The 16094-nt window shown below is 32.1% G+C and overlaps 2 protein-coding genes across 2 annotated transcripts; both read right to left on the bottom strand.

Moving 5' to 3' along the window:
- Positions 1 to 803: 803 nt before the first annotated feature.
- Positions 804 to 8846, bottom strand: LOC139511954 (uncharacterized). The gene is made up of 5 exons (XM_071299166.1): positions 8258 to 8846; positions 7659 to 7796; positions 5681 to 5798; positions 4856 to 5047; positions 804 to 1385 (listed from the first exon to the last, which is right to left on the bottom strand). The coding sequence occupies exons 1-5, from the start codon at positions 8770 to 8772 to the stop codon at positions 1200 to 1202; spliced, it is 1149 nt and encodes a 382-aa protein (XP_071155267.1). The 5' UTR covers positions 8773 to 8846; the 3' UTR covers positions 804 to 1199.
- A 3130-nt stretch (positions 8847 to 11976) lies between these two features.
- Positions 11977 to 13799, bottom strand: LOC139510807 (uncharacterized; the record flags this gene model as incomplete). Its single annotated transcript, XM_071297338.1, has 2 exons — positions 11977 to 12021; positions 12864 to 13799. Coding segments are annotated over 2 exons (981 nt in total), but the record flags the coding sequence as incomplete, so codon positions are not given.
- Positions 13800 to 16094: the final 2295 nt, after the last annotated feature.

Here is a 16094-nt window from a genome sequence, read left to right on the forward strand (position 1 = left end):
TCCCTCACCTTGGACTAAGTGCATATTAAACAATGGACACAGATAAATTCATAACAAAATTGTGTTTTGGTGATCATGATGTGTTTGTAGATCTAACTTTACTGGACATTCTTCTTGCTTCAATTATCTCTATCTATAATGAACTTGGCCAAGTAATAACAGTGGAAAATACATGTATGTTCAAAACATTTACAAAAATTCATGAAAAATGTTAAAAAATGACTATAGAGGGCAATAACTCCTTAAGGGGTAAACTGACAAGTTTGGTCATGTGACTTATTTGTAGATCTTACTTTGCTGAACATTATTGCTGTTTACAGTTTATCTCTATCTATTATAATATTCAAGATAATTACCAAAAAATGCAAAATTTCCTTAAAATTACTAATTCTGGGGCAGCAACCCAACAACAGGTTGTCTGTTTTGTCTGAAAATTTCAGGGCAGATAGATCTTGACCTGATCAACAATTTTACTCCATATCAGATTTGCTCTAAATGCTTTGGTTTCAGAGATATAAGCCAAAATCTACATTTCGCCCCTATGTACTATTTTTAGCCATGGCGGCCATCTTGGTTAGTTGGCAGGGTCACGCCACACATTTTTACAACTAAATACCCAAATGATGATTGTGGCCAAGTTTGGTTAAATTTGGCCCAGTAGTTTCAGAGGAGAAGATTTTTGTAAAAGTTAACGCAGGACGACGACGGACGACAACGACGGAAGACGACGGACGCCAAGTGATGAGAAAAGCTCACTTGGCCTTTCGGCCAGGTGAGCTAAAAACTGGTACTGTATACAAGTATTCTGTTTTTATATGTTTTTAATATTCCAAATAATTACATTTCAAGTAAAATTCACATATAACTTACAACATTTTCCAGCGTACTGCCGTAGTACTAATGTTCAATTACCAAACAAATGTTTGATATACATTATGGTTTTACTGTAGTTTTGAGTCTTGGCTCATATTGCTGTGTATATTTTGTGAATCACACTGTTTTTGAATCACACAATAGAGATGAATTCAGAGTATAGGAAATCAATTTATCTGGTTCGATCATTTATATTTAAGATCAAGCTATAAAAACTTAATCCAAAACGAAACAAAGGCAAATCATCCTTCCTTGGATTAAATAGCACAACCTGTACTGTTAACATTTCCTTAAACGTAGCATTTCTTGTAGTGAGTGATAGCATACTACAACATGTACTGAGATGCTGACATCTCCACCAATGTAGATAGTAGACCAAGTCTTCCTTGCTGTGTTAATATGTTACAACTTGTGCTGTACTTCATTTCTGCACAATTCTCTTGGGGTAGACATCCTTCCTTCAAATCATCCAGGAATCCCTTATTTAGCAAGGATAATGATGTCACTGTTATCTAAATATTCAAATTATATAAGAAAGAATTATCTATTTGAACATCGGAATATTTGGGGTAAATGGAAATGAGACATCTAACAGACACAAAAGAGAAGAAGAAAAAAGAAGAGAAGACAAGTAGAGGAAAATGTATGTAACTTCACCAAACAGATGGAATCTTGGACAATTGTTTTACAAAAAATTAAATGTAAATATTCAAGTTAGGCTGTTAGCATACTATGTGTATTACCTTCACTGGAAAATATTTACATCTTTGAATTTCAGTATTCATGTTTTAAATGTATATGTTTTATACCATATAGCGGGTTATTTTCGCTGGGTGTAAATTTCTTGCTTATTTAAGCGGATAGAACAAAATCACCAATATTCAGCCAATTTCTAAGTGGACATGCAAAGGTATTCATAAAAGTTTTGAATGCGCCAAAATAATGACCGTCAAAATATTTCTTATACCTTATTCAATGAAAACCGTGAAATTTTTCACCCGCCAAAGTAACCCTCTATACAGCACCTAATTGGAAAAATAACTTCCAATCAATAAGGTCATATATATCTATGCTTATTCTGTAAGCAAAAGGGGGTTAAATAGAAGTTTAAAACAAACTCATGATAGGCTTCACACAAGATTAACCAGGTGATCCGCAGGGCGCAGCTTTATACGACCGCAGAGGTCAAACCCTGAACGGTTGGGGCAAGTATGGACACAACATTCAAGCTGGATTCAACTCTAAATTTGGATTGTGATTAAATAGTTGACACAGCATAGGTTTCTGACACAGAATGAATGTGTTCTAATGAACTTAAAATTTTTGTTTTGCCTTTGAGCAATTCACTATGCTGTTGAATATATTTTTCACATCCCCCTTTCCCTTATTCCAAAACTGATCTCAATTCAAATTTCTAATGGAGTTTGCAACAATAACTACTCATTTAAATACATCATAAAATATTAAAATGTAAAAAAAGTGCTTGTTATCACTGAATGGTAAAGATTGTTTTAATTTATCAGTTGGTAGTAAAAGTGAATATACATTGTATATTGTATAAAACAATGATTTAAGTTGATTCAACTACTATTCTGGACAAAGAAAGATAACTCCAATTAAAAAATTTCTTGCTATTGCACAATATTGTGAAATTAGATATTTCTTGCTATTGCGCAATACTGTGCAATTGAAAATACTTGCTATTGCACAATACTGTGCAATTGAAGATTTCTTGCTATTGCGCAATACTGTGCAATGGAAAATTTCTTGCTATTGCACAATACTGTGCAATTGAAGATTTCTTGCTATTGCTGAATACTGTGCAATTGAAAATTTCTTGCTATTGCACAATACTTAATATAATAATTTTGGATCCTGATTTGGACCAACTTGAAAACTGGGCCCATAATAAAAAATCAAAGTACATGTTTAGATTCAGCATATCAAAGAAGCCCAAGAATTAAATTTTTGTTAAAATCAAACTTAGTTTAATTTTGGACCCTTTGGACTTTAATGTAGACCAATTTGAAAACGGGACCAAAAATTAAGAATCTACATACACAGTTAGATTTGGCATATCAAAGAACCCCAATTATTCAATTTTTGATGAAATCAAACAAAGTTTAATTCTGGACCCCGATTTGGACCAACTTGAAAACTGGGCCAATAATTAAAAATCTAAGTACATTTTTAGATTCAGCATATCAAAGAACCCCAAGGATTCAATTTTTGTTAAAATCAAACTAAGTTTCATTTTGGACCCTTTGGACCTTAATGTAGACCACTTTGAAAACGGGACCAAAAATTAAGAATCTACATACACATTTAGATTCAGCATATCAAAGAACCCCAATTATTCAATTTTTGATTAAATCAAAACAAAGTTTAATGTTGAACCCTTTGGGCCCCTTATTCCTAAACTGTTGGGACCAAAACTCCCAAAATCAATCCCAACCTTCCTTTTATGGTTATAAACCTTGTGTTTAAATTTCATAGATTTCTATTTACTTATACTAAAGTTATGGTGCGAAAACCAAGAAAAATGCTTATTTGGGCCCCTTTTTGGCCCCTTATTCCTAAACTGTTTGGACCTCAACTCCCAAAATCAATCCCAATCTTCCTTTTGTGGTCATAGACCTTGTGTTTAAATTTCATTGATTTCTATTTACTTATACTAAAGTTATTGTGCGAAAACCAAGAATAATGCTTATTTTGGCCCTTTTTTGGCCCCTAATTCTTAAACTGTTGGAACCAAAACTCCCAAAATCAATCCCAACCTTTCTTTTGTGGTCATAAACCTTGTGTCAAAATTTCATAGATTTCTATTTACTTAAACTAAAGTTATAGTGCGAAAACCAAGAAAATGCTTATTTGGGCCCTTTTTGGCCCCTAATTCCTAAACTGTTGGGACCAAAACTATCAAAATCAATCCCAACCTTGCTTTTGTGGTCATAAACCTTATGTTAAAATTTCATAGATTTCTATTCACTTTTACTAAAGTTAGAGTGCGAAAAAGACGACGACGACGCAGACGATGACGCCAACGTGATAACAATATACGACGAAAATTTTTTTAAATTTTGCGGTCGTATAAAAATGAATATAGCACAAAACATGTTGGGATTCCATCAGCTGTATAACTATAAATAAGCAATGCATAGGATCAACATTAAAAATGTAGATTTACTGACACTGTGTATGTTTATTTTAACATTTTTAAGGTTGTGGTTATGCAAGTAATAGTACACAACAAAAAAAATGATTTACAAAACTTTGGTAAACCTGAATTTGTTATTGTTTGAAGATGACATGGAAACCTCTTTGCGTCTTTGAGTGCAAACTGAGCCCTGGATTACTCTTATGTTTTGTTGATTTATCAACTTTTATTTTGTAAATCATAGAAGTTTATTTTACTTTCATTCCTGGATTCTAAATTATTCTAATGGACCATTTTTTATAAGTTAGTCCAACATTATTTATAGTCATTTTAAACATCTATAGACTTTATGTAAATGAGCCCTGGAATATTCTTATTTTTGTTGATTTGTCAACAAAAAAAATGTTTATTATACCAGCTTATTTTGCTTTTTTTACTGGGCTTCCAATTTTTCTAATTGACCACTTTTTCTTAAAGTAAGTCCAACATTCTTTAAAGTAATTTTCAACATTATGTAAATAGTCAAATCAAAGTTGTAATATTAAGTAAAAGAGTTATTACATCATTTTGGTCTGATCATAACTATACAAAACAAAACAAAATCAAACAAAAGATTGGTTAAAGGGAGTTTTTAACAACATCATGTCATTTTAGCTTACACCATGAACAGTATGAAAATAGGCCAAGTAAAGTCCTATTCCTTAATCCTGTTATTACTTCCCTCTTACTGTATGGTACAACCTTAAACAGGGTAAAAGTATGCAATTCCTACCAACTTCTTAGAATTGCAAATAGAAATGTTGTTGTTTTTTTTGTGATTTTTACCTCAGTTTCTTGAATTATAAATCCATACAGACGCTTTGGTTTACTAAATTTACAATTAAATGCTGATTCAGGTAGAACAGCTAACATTTGAGCAAGATGTTGTCCTTTTACATGTTTTAAATCTGATCTAATATGGTTAGCTTGAAAATTCCTTGGATAATTTCTGACAGTTTGATCGTCTTCGTTGCTCATCTGAAATTAGAAATAAGAAATTGTTAAATTGTTTTCTCTCATTTAAAATTATAAATACCGGTAAGCATTTCTGAATTTTTTTTCTATCAGATATATCTGATAATTCTCATGAGGAAATATTAAAAAAATAGATCTATTTCAGGAATGGTATTCTTAGACATTAAAACAAAATATAATTCAATATTAGGATACAAATGGCAAGATAATAAACATTGTAAAAACCAACATTGAATTGTTTTACATCGTCATATCGGGGCCTTTTATAGCTGACTATGCAGTATGGGCTTTGCTCATTGTTGAAGGCCATACGGTGACCTATAGTTGTTAATGTCTGTGTCATTTTGGTATCTTTTGGACAGTTGTCTCATAGGCAATCATACCGCATCTTCTTTTTTATATTATAGGGTTGGAAGCAAGCAAGTGCTTCTCTTTTAATACATGCAAGATAGTATATTTTAGATAGGCTTTTGTTGATATTTGTTTAAACTGTTTAATAGGCTAAATTTTGAATTTTATCTAATTTCTCAATAAAAACATTTATATAATGTCTCAGTGATATCACAAATGACATTTTATAACAAATGACAAAAACATGTGCTTAGTCCAAATTCAAGATTTGTTATCTATGCATACTTGTATAACAGCAATGACTGCATTTTCATGTACTGGGTCTATCACTATGGCATCTGGTTCAGCAGTTACTGTGGCGCTGCCAATTTTTAATTCATAATCTTGAACATTTGGAACACACCTTAAAAAAAATAAATGTTTTAAACTAAAGTTTGTTTTGCTCAGCTAACATTTTTGCAAGAGGGAGCAATTATTTAACTTCACGGGGGTGTTTTTTCTTAGTCAGATTAATTTTTGGCACAAATGATTTAGTTTTTCAAAGCAATCAATTAATTTTTTTTTCAATTGCATTCAGAATATTTTTTTGTTTGTTATCTGCCTGATCAGAATTTTTTTAAAGGTAAATACCATAAACCCCTCTTTGGGACTAATTGATCGTTTCCTAAAATGAATACAATTCAATTAGAATATTATAACTAATAAAATATTATAATAAAGATATATATCTTTAAGCTTCAAACTATATTTTTGTATAAGTATTTTTTGTATTCTGATAATTCTTGTGGTTCACAGTGTCTATCTTTCTATTATAGTTTTCTAGTGATTTTAAGGTTTATATTAGATCAACATTTAGGCTTAAAGTATATACATGTACCATGTACCATGATATCTAAAGTGAGAAGATATAACATTTATTTTAGAGTGATAGTATCATACATTTTTCGGAAAAAAATAAATGGGCACAAATTTCCCTGAATGTTAAAAGTGTTCCCTGATTTTCTCTTTAGGATTATATCATTATAAATGTAGCAATTTACAAGATATTTTTTTTAAAGTAACCAGGGAGTCTGGAACACAAATGCAAAATATTGCTTTCAACAGATATTTTTTTAACATTTTTATATGGATTTTTAATCATTGAAATATCTGAGACATCTTCCTTCAACAAGTTTAATTGAGGTCTTGAGCTGGAATTTCAGTAACTGCTAGTAGTCCTTTGTTGATTTATGTACAATGTATCAATGTCATTTTACTTAGTTTCTTTTGTTACCATTATATTCTTACATTGGACTCAGAGTTCTTTTAAGGATGTTCGCTACTCTGTTAAAAAATAACAAGCTTTTTAACAGACTATTATGAATTGATAGTATATAAATAATGAAACTAAAAAAGTAGAAAAAAATGGAGGGTCCGTGTGCTCGTTTTACAGATATAAGCCATTGAAAATTTAGCGGGAAATTATTCTCTCTAGATTTTCCATATATTTAACATTGGCACCTTATTTGTTTCTAACACTATGAAAAAATAACAAGAATTTCATAAAATTTTAAAATATGGCTTTTTAAACTTTATGTAATAAAATTATAAAAAGAAAAGCAGGGGTTAGTGGGCAAAATGTTTTGATGACAATACATGGATAAAACCAGAGGATTCCGAAAATCTGGCAAAAAGTCAAAAAATGGAGGAGCAAACATCCTTAAACTGAGTTTTACTGTGCTTATTACTATACATTGTACAAATGTTGTATATATAATTGTTTACATATTTCTTTATTCTACATTGGCTAAAGGTTAGGAGGTTGTGATGCCCCAAAAAATGTTTTACCTAGTCACATTAATTTTGCACCTGTCCTAAGTCGGGGACCTCTGACACTTGTTAGTCTTGTATGTTTGTTTAATTTTAGTTCTTTTATATGTTTTTGAGTTTAGTCAACGTTTGTTAGTATGACGTCTGTTATCACTGATGTATTACACATTTTTATTTAGGGGCCAGCTGAGATCCATCTCAGGATGTGGGATTTTCTTGCTGTATAAAAAAGACCCATCGTTGGCCTTAGACTGTTATCTGCTCTTTGGTTGGGTTGTTGCCTCTTTGGCACATTCCTCGTTTTCATTCTCAATTTTTTAAATATTTTTCTTTAACTTTAGAGAGGGGGTCTTTCATCAGTTTGATCATATGTTATTAAAAAGTAAGATAAATGCAGTACATCTTGATGTAAATGCATATATATCTGTATACATGTATATAAGAATCTACTCACATTACTTCAAGGCCAAATATTTTAGCATATCTAGCAAAAAGTTGTAAGAACATTCCTCCTGATAGACTTTTTCTGTTTTCTCTTTTCTTGACCATGTATAACAGCTGAGACATGAATTGATGCACTCTCTCCAATATCCTATCAATGTAAAATTTGACAGTTTATTTATTTTTTGTTCTCTTTAAATTTTCAGCTCTTTAACTGAACATTATACAAGAAGAAACCTTGGTGCAATACATATATTCATTGATGTAGTACATGTACAAATGTAGTACATCATGTACATGTAGTACTAGACTTAATCTTGATTCATTTTTCACCTCATAAGTTGGTATATATTCTAAAGAGAAAAACCATACTGTAGAATGGTAGCGTCGAGTAAGTAATAAACAATGCAATTGAGAAAATAAAGACATAATTTGTAGCAAAACAAATTTATAAAGATATCATATGAATCATTTTTTTCTCAGAACAATCGATTTCAATTTCTAAATTGGTAAGTACAACTATTTGTAAGACACGCGCAGGGGGTGATTCATGTATGTCTCAGAACTGTATTATTTTTTTATATAATAGACAGCTAAAATTTATTATCTTACCGAATACACATTTCTGTTAAATCAGTTTTAGAAGTACAAGTATGCATGTAATCAATATCCAGCCATTCTTGAATATCTTGACATTGTTTTATACTTTTCAGTTTCTTATATGACTCCTCTATTTGTTGAGATGTAAGACTGTCAACAGATGAAGCCTCGAAATCCATCAATGATTTAACTACAATTTGGAAACAGCCAAGGTTTGCACGGTGTCTTGGATCTGGTCTTGTGTTTTCTTCTTCTTTCCTACCAAAAATGTCATATGAGCTAAAAGAAATGTCAAACTTTTGATTAATTCTAAGAGGAGAAAGAATGCTTTCTGTCCAAGTCCTGGCATCTGTGGGAATGTCAGCTGAAATGGCAATGTTTGGACTACCGTTGCAGCATAGTCCTCCCCCTTCCTGGGCATGGATGTCATTTTCTGTTAAACTCATCCTTTTGTTTAGAGGGGAACAAGTGTCAGTGCCATCTGAATAGTCAGTAGAGTTTGCGTGCAAGCGTTTAAGCAGAGACATGGTTTAAGTAAATACCAGGTCAGCATTCGTTTTCTTTGCACGATTGTTGACAGGTGAATAAACGTAAGGGGAAAGAAACTACTATAATATTACTGTATTATTTATTACTTGTGTATAACTTAAAGGTACATGTAAAGTCCCCACCCCATTATCATCATATCGGCCAGACATATTTATTAGTAATAACGGTTTATTAAAGTTACTTAAAAACTTTTAAAATCCACACAAAGCCACTGGCCCTGATAATCTGCCAGCATATTTTTTGCATAATTTTGCAGAAGAATTGTCTCCATTTTTGACATTCTTTTTCCAAAAATCTATTGATACTTATGGCAAGCCGTTGTGGAATTTATTCCTTATTTATTAATTTAAAAAAATCATTTATTAATATTAAATATTATTAAACATTCTTTTTAGTCCTCAACCCTACCTTAACCTGGGATAGCGGGACTCTTTACAACATAAGAACAAACTGAATATCAGTTGCAATTTGAACTCAAAATATCGGTAAGAGGCACAAAGTACTAAAATAATGACACTTGATGCAAGCTGGTTCAAATCTAATTACAAATCTCTCCCAGCTAGACTGAAACGTAACCGTGCAAAGATATAATAAAAGTGAACAGTGCGTACATATATTGCAACATGCGGTCAATTATCATATCACATGTTTTAACAAATTTTTAAACGAAAACAATGTTAGTAGTTTGGCCAGCTGTCTTTCTATTTGTTCTTAGTTATTGCACAATATCTAAACAGTTTAAGATATCTTATATAGTTTATAAGATATCTGATATAGTTTATAAGATATCTGATATAGTTTATAAGATATCTTATATCTTTCATAACCGATGATATGTTTTAAAGTTTAAAGATATTTTAGGTAGTTCAATAAATGTTTCGATTGATTTTTTGTGTTTTTAGGATAACTATATTTGCTATGTGTGTAGCTTTCAAGGTCCCCATGCCCATTAGGTAGTTTTCACTTGACCTCGATCATTGAACAAGGTTAAGTTTTGGTGGTCAGGTCCATATCTCAGATACATGAGCGGCAATAGGTCGAGTATATTTGGTGTATGGAAGGGTTGTAAGGTGAACATGTCCAATAGGCAGGTTTTATCTGACCTTGACCTCATTTTCATGGTTCAGTGGTTAAAGTTAAGTTGGGGTTTTTTTTGTCCTTTTTCTTTTGTACTGTATGCAATAGGTGTATGGAATGATTGTAAGGTGTACATGTCCAATTGACAGGTTCCATCAGACGTTGACCAAATGATCATGGTTCAGTGGTTATAGTTAAATTTTTGTTCTTTTCTTCTAATTCTATATGCAATAGGTAAACTATATTTGGTGTATAGGAAATGTTTTATGATGTACATGTCAGTCTCGCGGGTTTTATTTGACGTTGACCTCATTTTCACAGTTCATTGCTCAACAATATAAGGTAAACATGAATCTCTCGTTTGGTTTATATGACCTTGACCTCATTTCCTTGGACCATATTAAGTTAATGTGATATTTGTAGGTAAGCTTTATATCTATGGCTATCGACATAATTTTTGCGTAAGCGCTCTTGTCTAATTAATAAAATTGAGAATGGAAATGGGGAATGTGTCAAAGAGACAACAACCCGACCAAATAAAAAACAACAGCAGAGGGTCACCAACAGGTCTTCAATGCAGCGAGAAATTCCCGCACCCGGAGGCGTCCCTCAGCTGGCCCCCAAACAAATATATACCAGTCCAGTGACAATGAACGCCATACCAATTTCCAAATTGTACACAAGAAACTAAAATTAAAATAATACAAGACTAACAAAGGCCAGAGGCTCCTGACTTGGGACAGGCGCAAAATGCGGCAGGGTTAAACATGTTTGTGAGATCTCAACCCTCCCCCTATACCTCTAACCAATGTAGTAAAGTAAACGCATAACAATACGCACATTAAAATTCAGTTCAAGAGAAATCCGAGTCTGATGTCAGAAGATGTAACCAAAGAAAATAAACAAAATGACAATAATACATAAATAACAACAGACTACTAGCAGTTAACTGACATGCCAGCTCCAGACTTCAATTAAACTGACTGAAAGATTATGATTTCATCATATGAACATCAGGCACAATCCTTCCCGTTAGGGGTTTAGTATCATACCATCATAACATATATGAGAAGAACATAACCCGTGTCATGCCAACAACTGTTTTTTAGAATAAATGTGTTTAGTTCCGATGCAAAGACCTTATCAGTGACTCAATATTAACGCCAAAATATGCAATCTTTAATGACTTGACAACAGTATCGTAATTATATCCCTTCTTTATTACCATAAAAAATTGGATGTGAAATACCTGAACGTATTAGAAGTCTGCATGTTGAGCTATATTTACGAATGATGTCTTTATACCGATGATAAAATTTAGTAAATGTTTTGACTAGTTTGTGATATCGAAAACCCTGGTGTAATAATTTTTCAGTAATATATAAATTTCTCTCGTTAAAATCGAAAACATTGTTACATACACGAGCGAATCGTACAAGTTGAGATATATAAACACCGTAAGATGGTGACAAGGGAACGTCACCATCTAAAAACGGATAATTAACGATAGGAAATGAAAAATCATCCCTTTTATCATAAATTTTAGTATTCAGCTTTCCATTAGTGATATAGATATCAAGATCGAGAAAAGGGCAGTGGTCATTGTTAGTATTAGTTTTATTTAAAGTAAGTTCAACAGGATAAATTTCATTAATATACATACTGAAGTCGTCATTATTGAGAGCCAAAATATCATCCAAATATCTAAAAGTATTATTAAATTTGTTAATCAGAGTTTGCCATAGGTCAACTATATTTGGTGTATAACAATATTTTCTGATGTACATGTCATTTGTTAATTGCTGTGTCATTTTGGTCTCTTATGGGGAGTTGTCTCATTGGCAACCATACCAAATCTTCTTGTTTTATATGTCAGTCTAGCAAGTTTCATTTAACCTCTATTTTACGTTTCATTGCTAAATACAAAGTTTTCATGATTTGGTCTGGTTCTTGTAAAGATATAAATAATAAATCAACTATATTTGGTGTATGGATTGATTTTAAAGTGTACGTGTGTTTCTGACATGGTTTCTATGTACTTATAGTAACGCTTTAATATTTATGACTAAAGCAGACGAGACATTTAAGCATTTGAACACTCTTGTTCATTGTTTACTGTTAAGCTTTGTGGTGTAGACTGGTTCAGAAACCTAGATTTAAAAAAATAGGAACTAATAATAAAAAAACTTTTATAAAGAATAACATTTATTAATTCCACATGATAATGTTTGAATAAATAAAATAAATACATCACAGATATTTGCAAACATATTTGCTACGAAAGCTGCTTTAAAACACAAGATCATAAATCAAACATAAATTTATGAATAAATATTTTCTCAGTTCGTTTAACAGTTTGCAAACAAGCAATATCGGAACTATTTAAAACAAAGATTCATGCACTTTTAAATGTTGAAGTTTCAATAGATAAAAAGTAAGATCACAAAAATACTGAACTTAGTGGAAAACCAATTCGGAAAGTCCATAATCACATGGCAAAATCAAATAACAAAACGCATCAAAAATGAATGGACAAGAACTGTCATATTCCTGACTTGGTACAGGCATTTTCAAATGTAGAAAATGGTGGATTAAACCTGGTTTTATGGCGCTAACCCTCTCACTTTGATGACATTTTAATTGTATCTAGTCTATTGATTTTGTATATGAGGCTATGCCATTTTCATCTGAAAAGCCTCTTGAGAATGCAGAACTAAAAGAAACTCTCTCTTAAAGTCTTGGGTGGTCTCGTAAGTGGTGGAGAGCTCTATGGTATTCCCAAATGTGTGTGCTACTGGAACACGCAACATTCCAGAACGAGTATTGAAGTTGGTCTCATTGGGGTCTAAGCGTGACGCGGGATTGCCGATTTTTTGTAAGCGTGACAAGTGAAAGTCAAATTATTGTGAAAACGGGAAATGAGGTCTAGCGGGACCCGGGAAAAGACCAAAAAAAAAGAGAATTGCTTACGTACATAGTGTAAGCGGGATACGGGAATCTGACAAAACAGTAAGCGGGATCCGGGATCGGACCCCTCCCCACCAATGAGACCCCCATTGAAGGTTACAATAATGTCGTCTCTTGGCAAAACATCTGATCCAGTAATGAATACCAGGAAAAGGACAAGATCATCACTATTCAGTGAGTACACGAAGTCTTTTAAGTAATATAGTGTGTTAGCCTCTTGAGGTCTGAGGTCTTCTTTATCCCTTTGTAGCTTATCCACTACTGTCTGCGGTGTTGGGTTTAAGTTCTGGTACAAGGTTTTTAGGTCTGATGTTGTAAGAATGCTCCAAAATGAGTCCATATGAAGAGATAGTATTCCTTGCCAAATCTGTGTACATAGAAATAATGGTTTTATAGCGATTTCTGACCGTGCCAGGTTCACCATCAGTTGTCGGAAGGTATCTGCCTTCGGTAGAATAGAAACACCAAATTTGATGAACATGTCTGTTAAGTGGTTTATCATCCTTGGGGTTAGCTTGTTAAAATCTTTTAGAGCTGTTTTTGATACCTGTCGCTCGAAATCTGTAAGATATATTAATAAGTCGCTGAGCAACATCTCTTCATCTTCACATGGTGTACCGTGTATTATTGAAAATACTGATGATCTACAAAGTCTTATCGGAAATACACCTGTTAGTGCTGTTCCATGGGTCAAAATTCTGCCAAGTATTGGGAAGATACTAGATTCGGAAAATCTGTGTATGGGCAAGAAACGTACATAGCATCTTTCTCCAACAAAATAAGTCTTGAACTCTGCATCCCAAAAGGCAGAAAATAAATCTTTTGTCAGACCACCTGCGTCCTGTCCAAGTTCACCCTCAAACCTTATGACAAGACGTTGACCTACCAGTTGCGGATCTTCATAAGCCTGGGTAACGTCTGTCAAGATTGACTGTCTTCTAACTGTCAGTTCTTTATTATCTCACAGAAGCATTTGAAGATATTCAAGACCTGACAAAATAAATTTTACATTTTAGACAAATTTTCAACACTTTGCACTTTTTTTTTTTTTTTTTTTTATCAAATACAATACTGAAGTTAAGATTGAAAACCTACTCATATTAATCACCAAACTACCATTTTGAAGGATTTTAAGATTTGTTCCAATGATTCATTGAAATTTGTACTACTCGTTTTTTTTTTTGGTTTCTGGCAAAATAAAAAGATTTAAGAATTGGAAATGGACCATTTAATTTTTCCTATTATGGCCTCATGTCCATAATATTAAAACATGGTTAGATTTAGCATATCAAATAAAAACACCAAAATTTATTTTTATTATAGTTAAAATCAAACAATTTTTAATTTCGGCCTAATTTAGGTTATTTGAATATACGTTTTAGTATGTTATAAATCAAATATGTGAACATGAATTTGACAGGAAATGCGGCATTGACCATTTAAATAATTTGATATAAAAGTGAGTTACAGTAATTTAGTTGACAACTGAACTACCTAGTGTTGTTGGACTTGTTTAAAAGAAGATGTTGCCCATTGCAATGTCAGTTATATATACAAATGGTTATTAAAGGTCTTTCACATCTGCAATTTCTCAATGGATGTTAAAGAAATTTATATAAAGTGTTTGTTACAAAGTATTTTACAAGTTCGAACTAGAGACTCACTTGCATCTTCAACAATAGCCATGTTTTGTTAAAATTCACTATTAAAGGGCAGATAATTCTTTAAAGAGTTAACTGACAATTTTAATCATGTGGAAATATTTGTTAATCTTTTCTGCTGATGATTCTTGCTTTTTATTTCTTTTCAATTTTTATTTGTAGATATTGAAGTTGATAAAACTATAAAACATGTTGATGAAACTAAAATTTCAAAAATCCTGTAATAAACAGTTGAAATAAAAAAAATGTAAAAAATAATCTCATTCAATTCTAAGACATATGAATAAATGGTCCCAACTTTGATTGAATAAATCTAAAATTGCTTGATATTAACAAAGGGAAAATTAGTGGACCAGATGGGATGGTAAATTAAAGGACCAATACTGTTACGGTAGATTAATGCTTTATAGACATATGAAAAGACGGACAGCATTATTCCTATTTACTCAAAAAATTGGTTTGTGAATACATATTAGTTTTATAAAATATCAAAACTTCGAAGAAAAATATCCACGTTATTGTCCCAAAAAAGTTTTCGATACATCAGTTAACGAGAATATCTAGCAAAGGACTTACCGAAGCCGTTATCAAGACAATCTCTCGTGAATTCCTTCATAGTTGACATTGGTTTGTTGAGTAGGAAAAGTCTTGCCCTCCAATGTCTAAATGATGGTAAATCCCCACTGATTTGAAGCAGGCTAATGATGTACCAATATTTAAAAAAGGTGACAAGCATAACGCTATTAATTATAGACCAGTTTCATTAACTGCAATATGTTGCAAAATTCTGGAACACATTTTAACAAGCAACATAAGAAACCATCTTACAAATAAATCATATTAAATGACAGTCAACACTGGTTTAGAAGTAACAGGTCTTGTGAGACCCTACTTATTATCAGTATACAAGATCTAGAAAAATAATTGGCATATGGTATTCAAATAAATGTTATACTTTTAGATTTTTCTAAAGCATTTGATATTAAAAGTCTCCCATCAAAGATTAGCCCAGAAATTAGACTTTTATGGTATAAGGAATCAAAATTTAAATTGGATAAATGATTTTTTAGCTGACAGGCAACAGAAAGTACTCTTAAATGGTGTTAAATCTTCGGCTAAATTGGCTGTTGACTCTGGTGTCCCTCAGGGAACAGGTTTAAGCCCAACATTATTTTTACTTTTTATTAATAACTAACCAGAACATGTAACTTGCAATGCAAGACTTTTTGCAGATGACTGTTTATTGTATAGAAATGTTGAATAATAGTTCTGATGCACAATTACTTCAAAAAGATTTATCTAGTTTAGTACAATGGGAAGTGGACTGGCAAATGAATTTTAATCCTGAAAAGTGTTATCATGGTTATGTTATACATATTTCTAAAAAAAAAAGTAAACCTTCCGCTTTTGATTATTATTGCACAATCATGTTTTAGAAGCAGTAAAAGACAATAAATATTTAGGCGTAACTTTAAGCCATGATCTTGATTGGGGAACACATAAACAATATTACCTGTAAGGCAAATAAAACCTTAGGTTTTCATCGTAGGAACTTGAAAAACTGCACACGTAAGGTTAAAAACCTTATGTATACA

Source organism: Mytilus edulis, chromosome 2, assembly GCF_963676685.1.
Source record: "Mytilus edulis chromosome 2, xbMytEdul2.2, whole genome shotgun sequence".
NCBI classification, from domain to species: Eukaryota; Metazoa; Mollusca; class Bivalvia; order Mytilida; family Mytilidae; genus Mytilus; species Mytilus edulis.